At 35.9% G+C, this 21487-nt stretch overlaps 1 protein-coding gene across 3 annotated transcripts in view; it reads left to right on the top strand.

Moving 5' to 3' along the window:
- Epp (Ecdysteroid phosphate phosphatase) overlaps nucleotides 1-14146 on the top strand; it is a 58208-nt gene extending 44062 nt beyond the window's left edge. For 2 of the 3 annotated variants that reach the window (XM_081730604.1, XM_081730606.1), the window contains exons 9-12: nucleotides 3894-4023; nucleotides 7817-8032; nucleotides 10092-10340; nucleotides 13439-14146. In XM_081730604.1, coding sequence (XP_081586730.1) covers nucleotides 3894-4023; nucleotides 7817-8032; nucleotides 10092-10340; nucleotides 13439-13674 — 831 coding nt within the window. In that variant the 3' untranslated portion in view covers nucleotides 13675-14146. The remainder of the gene's footprint in view (nucleotides 1-3893; nucleotides 4024-7816; nucleotides 8033-10091; nucleotides 10341-13438) is intronic. The other variant, XM_081730605.1, reaches the window with a different exon arrangement.
- Nucleotides 14147-21487: the final 7341 nt, after the last annotated feature.

The following is a 21487-nucleotide window of genomic DNA, read 5'->3' as shown; positions in this document are numbered from 1 at the left end:
TACCAAATCTACTACTAATTCTAATTGTGATACTTAACATGATCCAATAGGAAAAAGTAGAGAAATAAAAGATTCAATTCACTTACCAATATTTTCCGGGATTTCGTCTATGAATGTTCTGCCCAATCAACTACTAGAATTATTATGGTGTTACTTGTTCCCCAACTTTAATTATTACTTTATTTAGAGCAAGAGCTTCAAACATTTATTTAACACTGTTTAAATGTTAATTTTAAGATCGCTTTAGATCGAATAAGCTTCCCTATTTAAACTCTAGATTAAAGTCCTTTACAAGACTTGCCCAGTTAACTGTACTATTATATTATTTCAAGTGAGACAGTTTTTACTGTCAAATAAGTAAATTATTACCTGAAATTATAATTAGGAAATAAACAATTACTAGTTGAACTATGGTTCAATTTAGCAAATTACTGTTTGTTATTTAACGAAACCTTTATAGTTTTTTGGACAACCGATAATAATCAAAACATTACCTCAAAACAATATCCTTACAGCAGCTTATAAATTTAGCGTAATTTATGGCAATGAAATAATGTTCCTGATAACAGATTAATTTTTCATTATTTTAATCATCTGTCTGCATTAATTATTTTTAAAGGAAAAAACATATTTTCGCTACACAAAAATGAAATCCTATATAAAAACAAAATAACTAGAATATTTCATAAGGATAGTTATAGATTGAACACACTAATCCTCTTAACTTTCTGTATACTTTTTTCACGTAATTCACTATTTTTATTAATGATTTTGATCACTTCTATCGCGGAATTAAGTATCCTTTCAACTTTACTTTTACTTATTTAACTTTATATTACGTTTGCAGATTAAACTTAGCTTAAAATGCAAGTGAATTTCGTTTCACAGTGTGAAACTAAGGTAGACTTCAAACTTGAAGTAGTACATGTATAGCTCCTGGTTGTAATTCAAAGATATAACGTGTTCCTCGGATGCTAAATCCATATCAAAAAGCCATTACTCGCTGTTTTACAATTTTAGCCTTATGGAGACTAACATTAAAACTGAAAGTGGTAATTTATGTCTATCACTTGCGGTTGTAATATAGGAAGAAAATCAGAGGTGAAACATTGATGGGACTGAATTCATATTTTAAAAATGCTTGTCGCTATCTGCTTCCGTGTTATCCATAGTGTCATTAGTGATGTAACCGAAAAATCGTAGATTTTCACTACTACCGGTTTCAACCAATGGACAAAAGATAAGACAAACCGATTCTTGGGACACTGAGTCTGTCAAAAAAGTGCTTTCCGATATCCCGTTTTTGCTGTATGGAAATAAGTATTGAAACCGGAAATACTAGTAAAGTCGAACCACATTCGGTTTTGATAGTGTTTTGCAGATGGTGATCGTATGTTCTCTTGAGACGCTAAAATTGATTGCTGAAAACCACTTATAACTTTCTATTACAGTTTTTCTTCTATGGCGATCAACGTTAAAACCAGAATCGGTTAATTTCTGCGATTTTTAGTTTAAATAGAAGGGTAACAACGGAGATAGGGCCCATTCTTCCGACTCTGAATCGATTGCAAAATGCTGCTTCTCGGTATATCATACTCTTTTAGATCTATGGAAATCAATATTGATATCGGAAATACTAGTAAATTTCAACCACTCCGGTTTCTGTAGAGTTTTGTGGTGATAATGATATGTTATTTTAATACGCTGAATCATCTGGAAAAACACTTATTATCTATTACCGTTTCTGTTCTATAGCGGCAAACGTTGAAGCCGAAAATGACAAATTTCTATCACTTCCGGTGTAAATAGAGGGTTAACGAAGGCGATGGAATCTACTCTTAAGACGCTAAGTCGATTGCATAAAAAAAATACCGTTTTCGCTCAATGGAAATCAGTATTGAAACCGAAAGTACTAGTAAATTTCAACCACTTCTGGTTTCAGTAATATGTTGCAGATGGTTATGATATACTCCCTTGAGATTGCGAAAAATTTTGTCGCTACCTATTACCGTTTTTGTTGTATGGCATAGAACATTGAAACCAGAAATGGCTCATTTCAATCTCTTCCGGTTTTAATACAAGGTTAATGAGAATGATGGAATCTATTCTTGGAACTCTGAATCGATTTACAGAAAACTGCTTCTCGATATATCTTACCGTTTTTGCTGTGCTACCTGTCAACAGATAGACAGACATAAGACTTCCAACATTTATGCGTAGCATAGTTTGGAAATCTAGGAACGAAGAAAAAAAACGAGGAGATAGATAACTGACTCACTTCCGTAATTCAATCTAACAGAGATGTTACCGATGACACCTGGTGTTAGCGTTACCACATATAATTAGATGTTAACGTTACCATGCTGAACCACCTAATTCCCCATGAAAACTCTGTAGGTTGAACGTAAGGTCGGTCTGCAGCGCCATACGAGAACGAACTGGAATCGACTGCAATCTTACAAAGATTCACAATTGGTGACTTCATTACATTACTAAACCAAGTAAATGGCCTTGATATATAAATATCATTCTTTCGTTAAAAAAGAAATTTTTTTTAGAAAAAGACAAAAGGAAAAAATTAAGACATAATTATAACCTCTGCACAATATAAATGACCGGAAATAAAGTGTAAAGAATATAAATAATTGTAACGGACTATCGCATGTTACATTATATCGTACTTCGTGAACGTCGACCGTCAGGAAATAGTACCCAGTAAGAGAAATTCGGGTTTCTTTACACATAAGGTTGTTCTGTTTATATCGGAGTAAATTATGAACCCCTACAAACTAAGAAATAACGTTAGAACGATGCGTCTTCTGTGTTTAGCAGTAGTGTTTCTGAAGTTGTAGGTGAGTCAGTGTCATGCGTGAGTTCCGTCAAATGGCGTCTAAGTTAAACCGTCACTGGAAAGGGTATGTCATAGCCGCATTTTTCCATGCTTGTTTCTCCTACATACGCATTGTGAAAGTATGTCGGGGAATAGGTTCATTCTTTAGGTGACTACTGCGAAAGCTATACAGATCCACCATACAGATCCGTCATACAGATCAGAAACTCATGGCAAAAAAAGCCATGCCATGGAGAAGCACCAGGAAGAGGGCTCCAAGGAAAGTGACACCCGCAGTGCTGCAGGGGAACCACCCATTGGCGTGCCAGGAAACTCCATTTACCCAGCATGTGGTGGACAAGTCATTCAATTTGTCACCTTCAACTGTGATCACAGCATTCGTAAGGTACTCAAGATGAGGTGTGTCCGCATCCACGTACACCACTTGCTCCCGCGCCACACTAAAAACGAAAGCAAAAAACTGTAGAAAACTGTATGAAAAACACCTGGTGGGGTCTAAATGGCAGTCAGACTCCACAATGGATGAACCTTACACCTATCATTGTTAGTATCTCATTCTGTGACAGTGATGCCAAAGGTCGCTGCCACTGTGTTCGCCACTGCTGAATTTCTGCAGCGTTGGTCTGTTCAAAACATTTCTCCAATCGTTCGCTTACCGTCGCTGGCCTCTAGAAAGCGTACAGAAAAAACTGGGACTGAAAACCTTTGCATGCGTTTCGCTAAGGTTTGCTGCAATGAAAATTTCGATGTTGAGCGTTAGTCCACATTCGGCTGGGGTCCAATGAAACACTACAAGGTTTCTCGTGATTGTGGTAAGGATTCTCGAAAGTTGAGTACTCTTCAAAATCTAACCGATATAAATCGAATTACCTATTGTACAATAATTCTGGAAAGGCATATTGAATGAGTTTTTAAATTGACAATTTTTTTAGGGTTTGTAATTTTTATACAGATTAGTTATTCTTTCTTTCATTTATATAAATGTTAGGTTTGTTAGAATTATCATTTAACAAAATTATGTTTTTGTTTCAAATTATTTTAGGTGAAAGCAGAAATAATTAAACCTATTTCTGAACCAATACCAGGCCCACGTCAAATATTTATAATACGTCACGGAGAAAGAGTAGATTTCACATTTGGATCGTGGGTCCCATATTGTTTTGATGACAATGGTAAGTTAAACATTTACTACTATTAAAATAATAGTATGGTATCATATGTTCTCCCGCTCGATTTACGTGCTAAGTTCGATTTTATATTTTCAGCATATAGTATTTAGTATGTAGATTTTAAAAACTACGAGTGCCATTTTTTTCTTGAATGATTTCGTATTTTTTCCAAGATAGCGTCCAACATGGCCGTCGCGTTTTATGTTTCGTAAGTATTTTCGCTGATTTACGTTCTAAGTTTTATTTTTTCAGCATATTTTATATAGCATGTAGATTATAAAAATTACGAGTGCCATTTTTTCTTTAATGACTTTGTATTTTTTTTTCAAGATGGCCTCCAACATGGCAGTTCGTTGAAACTAGACTAAACAGTGATACCGCTAATATTTCTATGTGGGATCCAATAAAAAATTGAAATTAAAGTTATTCAGAAGCTGTAATGAAAAGCCTACAATAAATTTTGGAGATAAGAAAAGACAGACAATTGCTTACTCGTTTCCTTATTATCATGAAGTGTAATCAAACGTAAAAGATGTAATTAGGAAATTAAGAGTTTTCAGTTATACCATGGTCCGTATTCTCTTCCGATGATTGTTTGTATTCCGTCTAGCAAGAGCTCTTTCGTTTCTGCCATAAGAAAATGCACCTCATGTTAAGTTATCGTGAAGCATCACCATCTCATTATCAAGAATGCTCTTCAGCTACCACACAGAATAAAAGAGTAAGCGTGAGTGATGGTATGGCTATAGTGCAGTCTATAAGAAAAACGACATGAATGAATACTTGTGCAGATCTTACAAAGGCTTTTGTTCGAGTCATTCAAAATATGATAGTTGGTTACGATGAAGTCAGGCTAATTTTTGACAGATACATTGAAAATTCACTGAAAGAACAAACTCGCAAGAAAAGGCTAAGCCAAACAGTTCCCATAAAATTTTTCATCAAAGACACGTCAAACAAACAGTTCCCATGAAAACCTTTCTGTCACACATGAGACGAAAGCTCAATTAACAGAATACCTTGGGAAAGCAGTACTAAATTCTTTTGGATCTAGTCATTTTAATATTGTGGTTGGCTCATACATACAGCAATAGGCCAGATCTCTTCAGCCCTAATTTTGAGTACACATATGAAGAAGCCGATACTTTGATACCACTCCACATACTGGACATTATTTCTTAGGATATGATATTGAGAAAGAAGGTGATGTGTTTTGACCTGACACAGATGCTTTTATTTTGTTCATGGACTTAGTCTCCAACTATTCAGTCAAAGGTGATATCTGTTTTCTGACTGGAAAAAGAGAAAGGAATAGAAAAATAAATGTTCGTGAAAAGTGTATTTCTATTGGTGATGCTAAAGCCAAACGACTTGTTGGCTTACATGCATTTACAGGAGGAGACCGGGGAGGAAAATTTTTTGGCATCTAGAGAGAGAAGTGGATTGAAGTTTATCTAAGTCTTCCTAGTGATAGTGATATTATAACAGCTTTTTAATGCCTTAGTGAAGAAAGCTTTGGCCCATTAAGTGGCTTGCAAGCATTTGAAAAATTCATCTGTATGACACACACGAAAAGCAGTCAAATTTACACTGTCCCAGTGTTAAAATGGCACTTATTCTCAACTAAAAACCAGGAAGGAGAGAAATTACCACCAACAATGGGAGCTCTGAAGCCATATGTACTAAGATCTTTGATTCCCAAAGGCTATAAATGTTCGAAACCACATTTACCACCTCTATCTGGAAATGGATGGGAAACTACCAAAGACTGTTCTTTCGTACCTGTAAAGTCACTTAAACTGCCAGCACTATTAAGTGTCATTAAACTTACCAAATGTGGATGCAATGTTTCATGCACCAAAGGAAATTGCAAGTGCCTTACGAATTCCCTATCTTGCACATCTCTCTCTCTGCAAATGCAGTGACTGTTCAAATACCTGCGATTGTACGAGGAGCATCCAAAAAGTAACTTTCCTACGTGTCCCATGGCTAGTAAATCGTATGTTGCGCGACCTGCGTGCACGTGAGAGAGTAAGGTCCTAGCATGGCGCACGCGCCAGCGGAACTTCCCTAATGCTCTCAGTAGTGTCTTGGCAGTGGTTGAAGATGGACGTTCCTATTCCAACTCCCGCCGTGTGTGAAGTGGGAGCAGTGACAAAGTTTTTGAATGCAAAGGGCATAGCACCGATTGAAATCCACCGTCAATTGTGCCAGGTCTATAGGCCTAACGTCATGAGCAAGCAGATGGTGCGTTGCTGGTGTAGACAATTTGCACGCCAAAATGTGCATGATGAAGAGCGCAGTGGGAGGCCAACCGTCATCACAGATGACCTTGTGGACCTTGTTCGGGAATGCATCATGCAGAATCGTCGCTTCACAATAACGAAACTCAGCGGTCTGTTCCCGCAGATGTCCCGTTCGTTATTGCACATCATTGTCACGGAGCGCCCATTGTTCAAGAAGTTGTGTGCCAGGTGGGTGCCGAAGCAACTAACTCCAGAACACAAAGCAAGGCACATGGGATCAGCATTGACATTTTTGCAACGATACAACGATGAGAGAGAAGTTTCTGGACCAGATCATCACAGGTGAAACATGGGTTGCTTACAGGACTCATAATATTAACTTCCAGGAATCACAAACTATAAACATTAGGATATACCGTCATTATGTGACTACAACGAGGTAAACGACAGAGGTTTTATTTATTTATTTATTTATTTTCAGTACAGATGTTCCTTATCTTCTGGGATGAAATCCTACACCTGAAAAGATTTAATAAAGCATAACTGTGGATGTAATTAATAAATTAGCGAATGCAAGATAACGTATTAACATTAGTGAGACCAACTTATATCGATTGTTATTTGTATCTAAGAGTAATTGGCCTAATGTTAATGCTATTTTAAATACGATTCTGCAGACAGGATTAGTTGTCTGTTGTAAATGTCACAGTACAGAAATTGTTCGTATGCAATGATTTGATGACCTATTGTCAGAAGCTACAGAAATTTTTACAAAAAATAATGTCAAACTCTGTCTCATGTTGTACTCAAGATGTATTGCTTTACATTCGTCAGGTTGTACTGTATTGACAAGATCTATGTAGATAAAGTGTTATCTTTCCTTACACGGAGTGTTAATGAAATATATCGACAGACTGTACGAGATGATTTCTCACATCAAAGTCCATATGGACATAGAGCCCACATTGAAATCAGACTATATCTGAAAATTCTGTTGAAAGGATGTCTGGAAATTATACTCTGTAGGAAATCCCTTGCATAACCATTACACATCGCTGAAATATACATTTTTGTATTGCGTATGTATGACTTCCTTTGCGTTGATATGGACCGCCAGTCCACGGTTTTTTGAATTCGAAACAGCGCGTGTTAAAACAGCTTTTTTTATGGTTTTTCATAATTCTAAGCCTGAAACTAATGCACTTTTCCTCATATGAACTTCTTGTCTTATTTCGTTACGCCTCGTACAGTTTGACGGTATAGTTCGTTAATACATTGTGTGTATATATATGTTTATTTCCAGTGGATGTTGGATTATCTGCTTCTGTACATGCTGTACTAGTTCTGCTATGGTTAATCACCGGCGCGCGACATTCCATTCCTGACCTACAGAAGCCAATGAATGTCTTGTGTTTTGTTAATCTGAGATCATCCTTCTGTTCCTTTCGTCAGAGATCATCCTTCGGCTCCGAAGAAGGGTATAAATCACATGTTCTGTTGTACTCACTTATCAATTTTTAATTAAGTAGTTTTTCTTTCTTGTTTTTCAGGTAAATATATAAGAAAAGACTTAAATATGCCAAAAACAGTTCCTACTAGAAAAAGTGGCCCAGAAGGCTTCCTGAAAGACTGCCCATTAACAAACGTTGGAGTGCTGCAAGCAACATTGACAGGAGAAGCCATGCGTGCAGCCGGGGTCACTCTTCATCACTGCTTCTGTTCACCTTCTCTGCGATGTGTGCAGACCTGTACCGGAGTCCTCAAAGGTAGAAATAATCGTGGGAAGCATAACCAGTATTTTGGAAATTGCCTTCTAGTGTATGCTTGAAATAAATTGGTGAAATGATATGGTATCCAGTGAATTCGCAAATATCAGATAAACAATAAAAAGTTGCTGCCGTACAACTTCTAAAGGAATCTGGCCTGCCAAATGGCTCACTTTGAACTCACAGGTGTGTTACATTATCAACACCCACGTTATAATTTCCCACGGTCCGCTAGCAGCTTCTTTATTCAATTATACATTTCCACCGAAAAATCTTTTCCTTTTACCGTGACTCAAACCCAAATTTCATAAATAGTGAAGCTAATTCTCGGAGAAAAATTCTAATAATTAAGGCTCGTATTTCTATGACATACATGTTTTTATCCTGACATTATTTTTTCACGTGTCTAATTAAATGTAAACACATTTCTGACTTCCGTAAACCTGAAGACACTGTTTTTATTGGTCATATAAATACATATTTGAACCATATCTTAGCTTTAGGTTATATTGGGGTTCGAAGTGACATAAAAGCATATTTTTGATCAAATTTTAAGCGAATTTCACTTATTGCTCAAAAATATATTTGCCAGTACTGACAACGAGGTTATTTAGAAATTTCTCTTTTAGAAATATTTGGCCTTGTGTAACAAAATTTGAAGGAATATTGTAGAATGTACGAGTTAACGGTTTTTGACCTGGCGTAGCTTCTACCATTTTGTTATTTGAGAGAGAGAGGCTGAGAAATCAGCCACCTAACCACCTAAGAGTGAATGAGTCAGAGTCAGTCTCTCTCTCTCTCCCTCTGTGTGTGTGTGTGTGTGTGTGTGTGTTTTCTTTTTTCTTTTCCCCTGCAGTGATACCTGAAGTACAATTTGTTTGTTGCATTGGATTTTTTTTTTTTCATCCACATGCGAGGGAGATTTTCAATACATATTTAGTAGTCCTGCAAAAATACTGATGATCAACATTGTCTCGGACCACCCCTTCAGATCAATACAAGACTTTTCCTTTTTGACTGAGCGTAGATATATTTTTCGAGTGTGAGAGATATTTGCATTCATTGTAGGGACTTTTATGTGATAGAACTAGGCATCACTGAGTACGGTTTCAAGATTTCTAATGTCAAATGCTCTCGTATGTTAAATTGTATGGCTTTTTAGTCATATTTTGTCATTTTTATGTAATAAATGCATGCATATTTTCAGAGTTTTTAGATCATAAAAATCTGAGTCGTACTAATTACCTATTCAATGTAAATTTGGATCGTTTAATCACTTTAATGTACTATCCCTTAAGCTGGTAGGATTGTATGAGAAAAACTGTTAGGGATAAGAAACTCATTACAAAATTCATTAAAAGTTTTGTTTTAAAAAAATCACCAACTATTTTCTTGGGATTAACGAGTTTTAATGTAAAAAAATCCAGTTTCCTCGAAGTGATCCAATTATGCGTTAGTCCTTGTTACTGCCTGTTGTACGCTTTGCCATTAACATATTACAGTTTTAGGTGATATACCAAGCTTTATACAAAATAGTCATCTGCATCACACTATCACTTCAGTCGTAATGGACACACGTGATATTTCACAGTTACATTTTGTGAACTGTCAAAACAGGTTGACTACTGTCTTTTTCCCATAATAACTCCCGCAATACATGCTCGACCGCTCCAGAGTTCCTGTCAGAACAAATACACATCTGAGTAGATAACCTTTTGCAAGGTTCGCTCGTTACCTTTTTGTTTTGGCCAATAATAATAAAATATTAGCAGCGACTGTTCCAACGACGAAATTCAAACTACTCACAAAATTCTACGAAATATAGTTGTAACAAAATAATTTTCAGGTAAATACTCTACAGTGACGGTGAAATTATAGCAATCTTTAAACAGTGTGACTACTCTTTTTCCGTCGAAAATCATATTTACTTCCAAACTTTTAACAGCTACTGAACTTCCACCGAAAATCAGTTGTATACTTGTTCATATATTTCTAACCTTTGTTAAAATAGTGAAGAATGGGATTACTTAATTTTACACCCTTCTCAATTGAATTTCAGGTTTGGGACAGCAAGACCTTCCAATAATGATTGAGCCAGGGCTATTTGAATGGCTAGCTTGGTATCCAGACTCTCTACCAGACTGGATGTCTGTTGAAGACTTAACAGCCGCTGGTCACAATATTAATCCTAATTATCAACCTTTTGTTCGAGTGGATGAACTGCATGATAGACGAGAAAGCATAGAACAATTTTATATGCGTAGTTTTTATCTTTCGCAAAGTGTCATAAAAAGCACAGCGGAAAAGGGTAAGTTCGTTTGTCCTTATCAGTTAGTTTATATGTGCTGCCTGCATTCAATACAGAACATAGTGTAAGCCTTATTGTAATTTTAAATTCTAGTTCTTACTGTGCAAATAAATAAAACCAGCTTAATTATAGTGTGAAAATTACTATAAAATATAGAAAATATTAAAACATTTATAACACTCATGTTCGCAGCAAACAGTATTATGAATAATCATCTGTAATATTTCAAACCCTAATGGACTTTTTTTAAGCAGCAAATGATTGCGAATTTTGTATATTTTTTTCCCTTACATTTTGTGTTCGTTAAAAAGTATTTGCTTGGTAGGAAATGTATCTTCTGTCAAACTTGTGAAAGAAGAAGAAAAATGTATCTTGCGGAAGAAGAAAAAACTTGTGAACCTGGAAGAAAATCAACGTATACGAGGGGCAACCAGAAAAGCCTTATCCACACGATGATAGTGATGAACCAAGGATCTACAATTTGGTTCATGGATGCGTCTTTCTCTAATATACTCCGTGTTACCTTATTACTATTTTTTTCAGTTCCTGTGTTTTTCAGGTTACAATTTAAATGCTGTCCTCTTTTTATTTCTACACATTTTCTTTGGTGTTGATAATTTTCACAATTATTTTGTTCTTTTCAAGATTATTTATCTGCAATCATCACCAAAACATTTTCGTCTAATACTGTTTTTCCTTCCCATCACTTTTTCAGTTTTATTTATCCTAACTTGTTCCCAGATCTTGTTTACGCAAAGTATAATATTTAGTTTAATTTCACCTTTTCGTAGAAAATTATGTACCCCGGTATTCTTTCATTAATCAATGCTTTAATACAAGAAAGTCATGGTTGGAACAACGGTAATAAAAAACCTATGGTGCGTGGTGTCCTTGGTTCGACCTCGGCTCAAGTCAAGTGGGTTTTGATAGATAAACACTGTGTGCATGGTTTTCTCAGGTTTTCCCATTTCCACCCACTTTTTTTCATTCCAACTTATCATCACCATCTCCTTTAGCCTCGGAGCATATCGTGAGACGTTAAACTAAAGAAAAGTTGTCTATGTATTCATTTTCATTCATTAACATATACGTATTCATTTTCCTGTTTTCGATTTCAAAACGCAATTTAAAAAACAAAAAGTGTAATTAAATCAGAATTCTGATCATATAAAAGTACTGTGTATATGTATATTGTAAAACTCTGTCCCATATATGTTGTAGGTAGAGCAAGGTAAAAAAATGAGTGTCCGGAGTCTGTTCCCACTACCGGCTTTTATTATAAAACTTACTACATAACAGTATTTACAGAAATACTACAAAGTTATTCTCCTCTAAATTACTGGGTAAGAAATGAGTAAGTCCTTGACCGTGACGCCGAGGAGAGGATCTCTACAGACCCCCTTGGCAGGGTAAGCAGAATAGCAAAGGAGTCCCCAGTGATCCATGGCAAGCAGTGAGAAGGTTAGTAGTCACAGATCTCCTGGTAGGCTAAGCAACTGAGGTAGGGTTCCCAACGAAGCCCCGTGGCAGGCTAAGCCAGGAGGGAAGGAATAGCCAAGAGTCCCATGGCAGACTAGAGGCTTGGGGTTAGATTACTCCTAATGTTCCGTGGCAAACAGTACCAGAGAACTGGCGAAGAACTGCCGGCTGCGTCCCATTATAAAGGCGTCCTTGCGGCGGTGGCGCTGCTGCTCGGATGTCATCATTTGCTTCGTAGGAGGAGCCGAGGTTCGTCCTCTGCTGGTTGTAATAGATCCACGTGGTGCGCAGTATCTTGACATAAAACCATGTGGTGATGTTTGTAAGCGTAAAGTATTGTTTGTATACAATACCACGTGGGATATTACAATATATAAACATCTAATTTCCAAGAATGGAATAAAATACTTAGCACTCCATATTTAGCACTATTCAAAGATCATAAATGAAAAAGAATCTTTTAAATTGTTCAATAATGATAGAATTTCAAAAGAAATCTAGGTATGAAAGTGCACTTTAGGGATTAAAATTGACATGAAATATGCCTATCTTATCTACCCAAGAATAAATATTAAATATAGCTATATCGTAAAGATGAACATTTGGACTTTGTCCCTCAAGAAAACACAAAAAGAAAAAAATAAATAAAATAAAACACAGAAGGGAAGTAGAAATATAATTAAGCATACGTAAGATCATTACACTTGCGTATCGTGTGTTCATGTACCAATGGATTTCCCAAACAAATTAGTTAAGCTGTCAAGGAGCGAATAATTCCATTCTGTTCCAACTTTAATATGTAAGGTAGCAAGTCTTCTACCTAGTTCCTATCCAAACCTGAAATTTGGTAGGAACGAACCTCTCGCATTCCACACCGAACCCTCACTTCTTGAGATCCTCATTGCCACAAAATTTAACGGGACTCGATTGTTGGTTGGTTTTTAAGATCTGAGACTATATGAGACGTGGATCTACAGCTTAACGTGAGTTCGAACCGCATGAGTTCCCATCTGAAATCGAATCCAGGTATTCCATGTTCGACGCGCGTATGCACTTCTTTTCATTTGATTTCTCGCCACACACATATGTTTGACACACGTATGACTGTCAGTTTGTCGCAATCGAAAGCGATAAGAGGTAGAATTTGGTAAAAGTTCTAATTCAAAATTTAATGAGTTTCTTTTTAATGTTAAGGTGCTTTAACTAAGAAGATAAGTTAAGAAAAAAGTGTTGATATGAATGTGTTTGAAAATGGCATCACAGACGTCGGAAATATACTGCTCAACAATAAAAATATTTTAGCATTTGAGTTCATAATGTGTTATGTCGTTCTAGTAACAAAAAGTTTTGTTAAATTTTAAAGTCGTTATTTTGATAAATTTAAGACTATGGTATGAGTACAATGAATGTAATTGATTTGTCAGTAAGATTCTGAAGTTTTGTGACCGTTCTAAATTTCAGTAATGGAGGAGAAGATTTTGAATTAAAATGTGACTTGCAGGTCATCCTTACGATTGGGATCCAACTTCCCATTGCAGGTGGGAGTGGAAGAAAAGAACTTTCTGTGTACATATTTCAGTAGGTTCATTAATCACAGTTATTTTTTTCAAACATTCCAGGTGGTAATATCTTACTAGTAGGTCATGCCGCAACTGTAGATGTATGCACTCGTCAATTGGTAGGCGGAGCACCCCGTACAAGTCAAGAACTGACCAGAATTATGCAGAAAGTTCCCTATTGCAGTGTAGTTCTTGTTGAGAAGACTGGTGACAAATGGCAGTTGCGGGATATGCCGTTTCCGCCAATGACTCACTCCAATAACATGAAATTCGACTGGAAGGTGTTGCTAACGTAATGCTTATCAACACTAGGATTTGTGGTGAAGACAAGGTACAAAAAGGAAATTTTGTGATTTTATTTATAAAAAACTGGCAATGATGAAAGTACAGTTTGAGTGGTCTGAAGTAGAGATATATTGTCAGTTTGCTAATGTTCTTAAGTTTGAGCTTAATTATCCGTTCACGAGTAACGAAGAATTGAATTTTGAAAACGTAGTTATTGTTATCCATCTATTAGCGACAGTGCAATTTAATCTAAGCTTTGGATCAGCTCTCTTTTTCCAGTATTCCCATCATAATTTTTATTTTATAGATGTATTTTTATTTCACAGATGTTTCAGAAAAATGATTACCGTTTGGTTCTTACTACTTCTGTTTGCTGAATTACTGACTGATTTGGCACACAGTAAAGTATCCAGTATTCATGCTATGGGGCTTTCCTCGTAAAATGTTATATATATATATATATATATATATATATATATATATATATATATATATATATGAGCTAAAAGTAGTGCAAACATAGAGCCGTGGCGGTTGAGTGGTATAGCGCCCACCTACGGTACGCGAAGTCCATGGTTCCATCCCAGATCGCGCTGAGTGGGCTTTGTGGTGAACAAATATCGTGTGCACGCATTTTCTCAACATACTCCCATCTTTCTTCCATGTTTCCAGTCCGTCATTTTATCATGAGCTTCATCATCGTCTCTCTTAACTTCGGAGCGCAATCGCAAAACGTTAAGCTACAAAAAATAAGAAGAAGATTAGGTTAGTCTAAAAAATATACCCTATAAGCACTTTCACTTGAAAGCTTCATATAAGGAACGAAAAAATATGGAGAAAATAAAAGGAAAGGAATACAGAAGCTCTGAATTATCCAGGAGGGTGCCATGTTAGAACGCATGGTCACGTGATCCTGTCTGGAAATAGATTGAGTTTAGTGGTGGGGGGGGGGGAATAAAACTACTAGGACAAGTAGCTTGGCAGAGTGCGAGAGAGCAAAGGAATAATAAAGGACAGTTTGTATAATACAGGGAAAAAGCATCGAACAATAAAAATTAATGAAAAAACAACAAAAATGGGATTTCTTTGTTCCAAATATATACAGTATATGTACTACGTGTCTAACAGTTAAGAAAATATTTTATTGGTGAAGTGTCGAAATTACACAAAACAAAATAAAAATTGATCTAGAGACCTAACGATCACTCATGCCTCGCAGTAACGTGACTTGTTCTCTATGAGGTAGTTCACGGACTCTTCTGGAAGCTGATCTGGAATTATTCTTGGTGGAAGCTGGCAGTTTCAAAGTATTCTGGGAATTGATTTGAAGACCTTGCTGGCCAGTCAATAGGGTTGATATCTTCGTATACAACAAATTAATCTTTAGATTGGCGTGTCACATATACATTATTGTTCATGAAGGTGAAGTCTGCACTCTGAAAAAGTGGCACGTGTTGTGGGGTATTCATCCCTGTACTTTTGCGCAGTAACAAAACGTCCAGCGATAGCTCTTGACTGTGCTTTAAATATGATGTCCGTTCTACATCAGTAACACATCACCATCAAACTAATTCCTTTCCACGATGTTCCAAGGACTGAATCGTGTTCCAGGTTCTCTCTGACGAATGTGCTCGGAAATCGTTTAGGAGAATGACGGTAATATCTTGGTAGTTGTTGAATAATGGAACAGATAAAAATTTCCCAAATGGCAAGGCATAGGGTAGGAAAAGTGTAATGTGATGGTGGGAGGAGAAAGACTTGTGTGTGCAGTTGGTAGGTTTGATGCATACATTAGTCTCGAGATGCCCATTCACTCATTTATATATACACACACAGTAAATTTATTTTCAAACCGTTTTCCATATATTAAAAAAAATATATATATATATTCCTTCGCTCTCTTACTGATCCACCTGTTTTATTAGTTTTACCTTCCTTCAATAAATTCCTTCTAAAATGTAATAAGGAGTGCGTCTTGCAAATCTTATAGTATATAAGAGTATACACGAATGCTGCACCTTTATGTATTGAAATAAACGTTTTTTTTAAGTTTTTCTTATCGGACTAAAAGTCCAACATTCAGTCTGGCTTAGAACAAGATCGTGATTTTGTCATTAATAACTATTCAAAAATATCAATTCACAGAAATTAATTTTATTTAATTGTAGATTACAGACTGTTTTTCCGTTCGGTCAGAGAAGTCATACTAAAGCAACAGTTGAGTATAGTTCGAATTTGGTAACAATTCGTACGACACAATTTCAAGTATGTTTGGTTTATATAGTGTGATCTTTTCGGTTTATATATACATACAAAAATTATTTTGACTTTTTATCAAGTTTTTTAAGATTTTTAATAATCAGTTCTGTGTTTACTTTTGTGGCCAGCTTTACTATAGACAACCTTAAAAGGCATTACTTTTTATTAGAGGAAGACATGTCTTGTTGTCTTATGTGAATTCATCGATACTTCTATTGCTTTTACGTTTGACTGACAAAAGGAGCCGTGGATTCCTGAAATTATATTGAGAATAAATTTTGAAGGTGTAACGTAGATGAAAAAAAAGTCCACCTACTTTCAGCCTGGTAATACCATCACGTGACTTTGCATTGCAATATAATGTCTATTGGACGTTTCACAGCTATTTTTCTGTTCTCTCTCTCTCTCTCTCCAGATTTCCCTATTCCAATTTGATGGATTTAGTACACACGTTTAGTGCATTTTTTAAAAATGTTTTTATGATTTTCTGGTAAGTAGTTCATTACAGTGTCATCCACGTGAAGGCTTTTATAACTGAGTTCTCGTTTTTGGCCATCACTATGCTATTTTAAGTTTCCTCTATTTTCTAGTAACTGTCCATATTTACGTATGTATAGAAACATCCATCTTTTGAAACCTGTATACTTAGGTAGCGTATTCTGATACGTAGGCTTACAGAATAGGTCTGAAAGAGAGAAAGAGTATAATACGCGTGTGTGTTGCAGTCCTACGTAGGAATAAGAGTTTTTTATTACTATTATTATTTATTTATTTATTATGACTACAGTGATACTTAAAACATGGATCTTCTATCTTCCAGAAGTTCTTTCCTCATATCTGTGGATACGCTCACGGCAAAAAATAAAATTCATATATATATATATATATATATATATATATATATATATATATATACGTATATATTTCTCTTAATATTCATATACTATGCGAGTTAAGATCTTAAAAAAGAAGTTGATATTTCAAGTGTTCGTCAATATAACTTCAAATGAGAAGATATTTACAAGGAGTTTCACAGTTGTACTGATGTGACAAATCCTCTATTGTTAAAAGGAAAGAAGTACAATAATAATAATAATAATAATAATAAATCCATTTGCTCTTTTCCTTGAAAAATGTACAAGGGCTTTATGTTAAAAGGCTTTATTGGTCTTGGACATGTTTCATTGACATTGACCTGGACACGACACATTTTTGCCGGTTTTCGTAGTTTAAAATCCACTCCAGTAAATATCCCTTGCAGCATTTGGCAGGATGTTTCAAACCTCAAATTCCACTTGCTTTTTGCTGGCGTATCTGTTTCGTTGCATCTGTTCTTTCACGAAAACAGACAGTTAAACTTGGTGGAGCCAGATTTGGAGTAGGGCGAGTGGAAGAATTTCCCACCCAAATCTTGCTAACTTTAATCCGTCGTTAGGGGCCGCGGTGGCTCAGTGGTAGAGCGTTCACCTCTGGTGCTTGGGGTCCCGGGTTCGATCCCAGCCCCCGCCAAGTGAACTTTGTGGTGGACAAACACCGTGTGCGTGAGTTTTCTCGGGGTTCTTCCCTTTCCTCCCACTTTTTCATTCCACCATTTCATTCATTACTCATCATCACCGTCTCCTTTAGCCTAACCGGCATAACCGTGGGACGTAAAACTCAAGATTTCATTTCATTTCATTTTTAATCCCTCGTTGTTCTGTTGTGCGTTGCCTAGCGTAGATGGATAATCTCATTCATATTAGGACGTTTCTCAAATATGAAAACGCTGCATTTTCTGCAATATGCACCATTAAACGAAGCAAGAAATTACACACAAAAAAAGCACCGCGACCTAGAAAATGGCTCCTGTCACCATGCCAATGAAATAGTCCGTGGTTTCTTTAGTGATGTCGAATGTCGCCACTTCATGAATTGGTATTTACTTTCAGACCTGTAGTAGTGAAAAACGCTTTCGTCGGCAATAACTACACACTCCAACAAGGCACTAGGGTGTGCGTGGTACCGAGCCAGAAGTTGCATGGGAACAATTTTGTATATTAATTTTTGCTGAAAAAAACTTTTCAGTAATCTAGTATGTTGATACGTAGAATAGATCTGTGTCCTATTCCAATGGTATTTGCAAATTCCCTAACAAAAATACACTTATTTGCTTGGATGAATTCCTGCACACGCCACATTCGTATTACTTGAGGCTGCTCTCGAGCGGACGATCGTTGATATCTGTTTTTATTTGTAAAATCCTTAATCCATTTCGTAAAGCTTATAGCTGCCTGCATTGTTTGCCATACATTATATGCAAATGCACGTGAATGTTTTCCGTAGAAACTTCCTCTTTTACTAGGAATTCAATAACTGCATGCTATTGAAACGACCTGTCGCGCCGCCTTAACTTCTTTCACTCGTCAACATAAACCCTAGGCAGCTCATCGCGTCACTTCACCTTTACATCTGAAAAAGAAAGAAAGAAAGAAAAAAGGGACAGTCAGGAGCGATGAGTGACCGTTTGTAGTCACCATGTTGTTGGTATTTCGGTGTCTACCCAACGTCGTGAGGACAATTTAGGAAGCTACTGGAAAGAAAAAAGTACCGACAACCGGTCTAGAAAGCCAATATTAACGGTGAAGGGAGCCAATGTGCTGATCACACATCACCACAAAGACATGGGTGCAACCCCCACTCCCCCTCCTCCATGAGGGTTGTTGCACCAGAGTATAATTTTAGGGCACATTACTGATTGGAACAACCAAATACTGTCAGCAACTGAGTTCATGTGTCAGTGTCTAGAATTTTTTTTAGAAGAAACTTCTTCCTAATTATATAAGGTACACTCTTACTCCTTTCATTTTATAAGCCTTGGTTGGAATATATCTCAAAATTGTACAGAGTCCAGTATTACTTCCACTTTCCCATTTTCGATCCGGAATCTGTATAACTGTAGGGCGGCGAATTTTGTTCACACAAAATTAGGAAGATTATTTTGACTTCAAACTAGAAACCACATTGTGTAACTAATGCTCATTCTAACAAGTCATAGAAATATTTCAAAACATTTTGTAAACCCGGTAAAATGATAGCCTGTTTCGCCGAAATTTTCATCCTAAATTTGTAAACTCTTGTAGAATTTCATTATCCCTATTTTGTGCTCTCTCGCTATAGGTAGGTCCTATGCAGACTTGATCAAAAAAACAAAGCTCTGTTATTCATGACACGATAACTAAGCGCCATAATTGTGCTTATTGTGTTACGTAATTTTGTATATATATATATAAAGACGTTTAATTTATTGTATGATATTAATAGCAAACTTCTATTTTTACCGACTATTGTACTATAGTGTGCTGACAATAGATGCATTTGTGGTGAAAATATATACCTGATAAAATATTTTGTGCGATAATTGTGATATGTATAGTTATGTAAATATAACGACTGTGAGTTGCTATTGTACTCATTTTCTGTAAATGGATATTTTCAAATTATTAGTTTAAGATGTGAACTATTTTTGGGAACAGAGATAAAATAAGAAGGTATTTGTATACTTATATATATATTATATATGTCTGTTATCACCTAATTGTGTTCTGTGTTTAGGACGTTGTGATTATTTTTGAAGAATGTTGATGACTTCACAGACTCCGATCAAATAAACAGTTCATGCGTAAAGAATTATGAAGTGAATTGCCCTCTTAAGATTTGAATTTAGATAAAATAATGTATTTTCGAATTTTATCTAAAGCAGACCAATATGAAGAAGCAATGTTTCTACTTGTAACAAACATTTTTTTTTTTAAAATTTCTTCGTATGTTATTGATTAGTACCTGTAACTAATACTCACGTTTATTGTAGAAATATAAATCTTTAGTTGAGTTATACTCCTCACTGAATAGCCATATCACATCGTACATGAAGATATGTTACCATATGTGGAAAATTTGTAGGGTATGGTGGGTCAGTGATAAAGCACTTACCTCTGGCGCGAGGGGCCCCTAGTTCGATCCCCGGCCAAGCGACTTCGTGGTGTCCGTGGGTTTTCTAGAGGAGGTCCCGTTTCCTCTCATATTATTTCACAAATTCTTTCATAATCATTCATTCTCCTTGAGCTTAAGGGCATAACCATGGGACTTAAAACTAGAAATTTCATTTTACTTCAGTTTGGGAAAATTGATTGATAAAATTCACTACTGAGAAATGAAATATTGTGTGCATGTGCTTGTGTAGAATAAGTTTGGGTTGGAAAGTCCCAAACTCCTTTTAAACTTTTTTAAGTACTTATGTAGTCAAAAGTTTAAGGGTTGTTCTGTTATATTAATGTGTTAAAGAGTTTGTTACCATATATACTCGAATCTGAGACGCACCCCCATTTCTAAACTTCAAAAGTTTGGTGCCAATTTCTTGTATTCAGTTGTAAGACGCATCCTGGATATTCAATAAAGCAACTCAGAATTTGACTGTACAAATTATATCATACGAGTTTATTTGTTCAAACTAAATATTTAAATGTCAAGATTAAAAAAAGAACAAAAGTACTATCTTACAAGTGTACGTCAGTCACTGACGTCCCAGACATGATCACACAAACATGTGTGCGTTTCGGGAAATGAGCGGCGGCACACACTTTCGTCAACACCATTGATGTAGCGGTTTTGTACGCGATTCCTAGACACATACCCCATTTATACCTGAAATTTTGGCAGAAAAAGTGCGTCTTAGATTCAAGTATATACGGTAACTACTTTTACTGCTTTAACTATCTGGTTCATGTTAGCTTTAGCTTTGCTTTAGTAACTTCACAAAAGAAAGAGGAAAACATGGTAAAACAGAAAAATTAAAAGAATGTGTAAAACAGCACAAAAATGATGTAAGGTTACAAAAAGAAAGGAATACAATTTGTAAACATATAAGAGACACGGGACATGACATTAATTGGTGCGAAGTTGAGGTGTTACAACAAGAACAAAGGCTGTTGATAAAGTGGAAGGAGGCAGATTTATTGAGAAAGAACAAGGCTGTGTCATGAATTGGAATAGAGGTCTTGAGTTCGATGAGAAGTAGGGCAAGTTTTTGAAACAACTTAGTTTGTAGCTTGTACGTATATGTTAAATAGCGTCCATTATACCAGAGGAGGAAATGGATTTAGGTTTGGTAGTTTCTCATTTGTGATCTGTAATTCTGATGGGCTGAGAACATTCTGATCAGCCAATCAGCGTTAAGAACCAGTCTCAAGAATTTTGTATTATCTAAAAGTGACTCTATTGTACTGTGTCTCATGAAACTAAGAGGTGTAGTTAGTTGGCGAAACTGTTACAAAATAATTCATTAGAACTTGTTTTATTTTGTGATTTTACTGCAAGTACAAAATTAGTCATAAATAATACTCACTAGTACTTAAGAGGGGTAGTATTATGGAATAGAGTTAGTAGTGCTAAGCATGTTATTATCCGTCCTGCGAAAATAAATAGGAGTACTGTAAAAATACAAATGTAAATCGTACGGGATAAAGGCATAACTTCCATTTTTATTTATTTTTTTAATTATTACTATCATTTTACATATAATTGGCATAA

Source organism: Thermobia domestica, chromosome 11 (genome assembly GCF_964235325.1).
Source record: "Thermobia domestica chromosome 11, izTheDome1.hap1.1, whole genome shotgun sequence".
NCBI classification, from domain to species: domain Eukaryota; kingdom Metazoa; phylum Arthropoda; class Insecta; order Zygentoma; family Lepismatidae; genus Thermobia; species Thermobia domestica.
The sequence above is the reverse complement of the archived record's forward strand: the minus strand, read 5'-3'. Positions and strand labels throughout refer to the sequence as shown.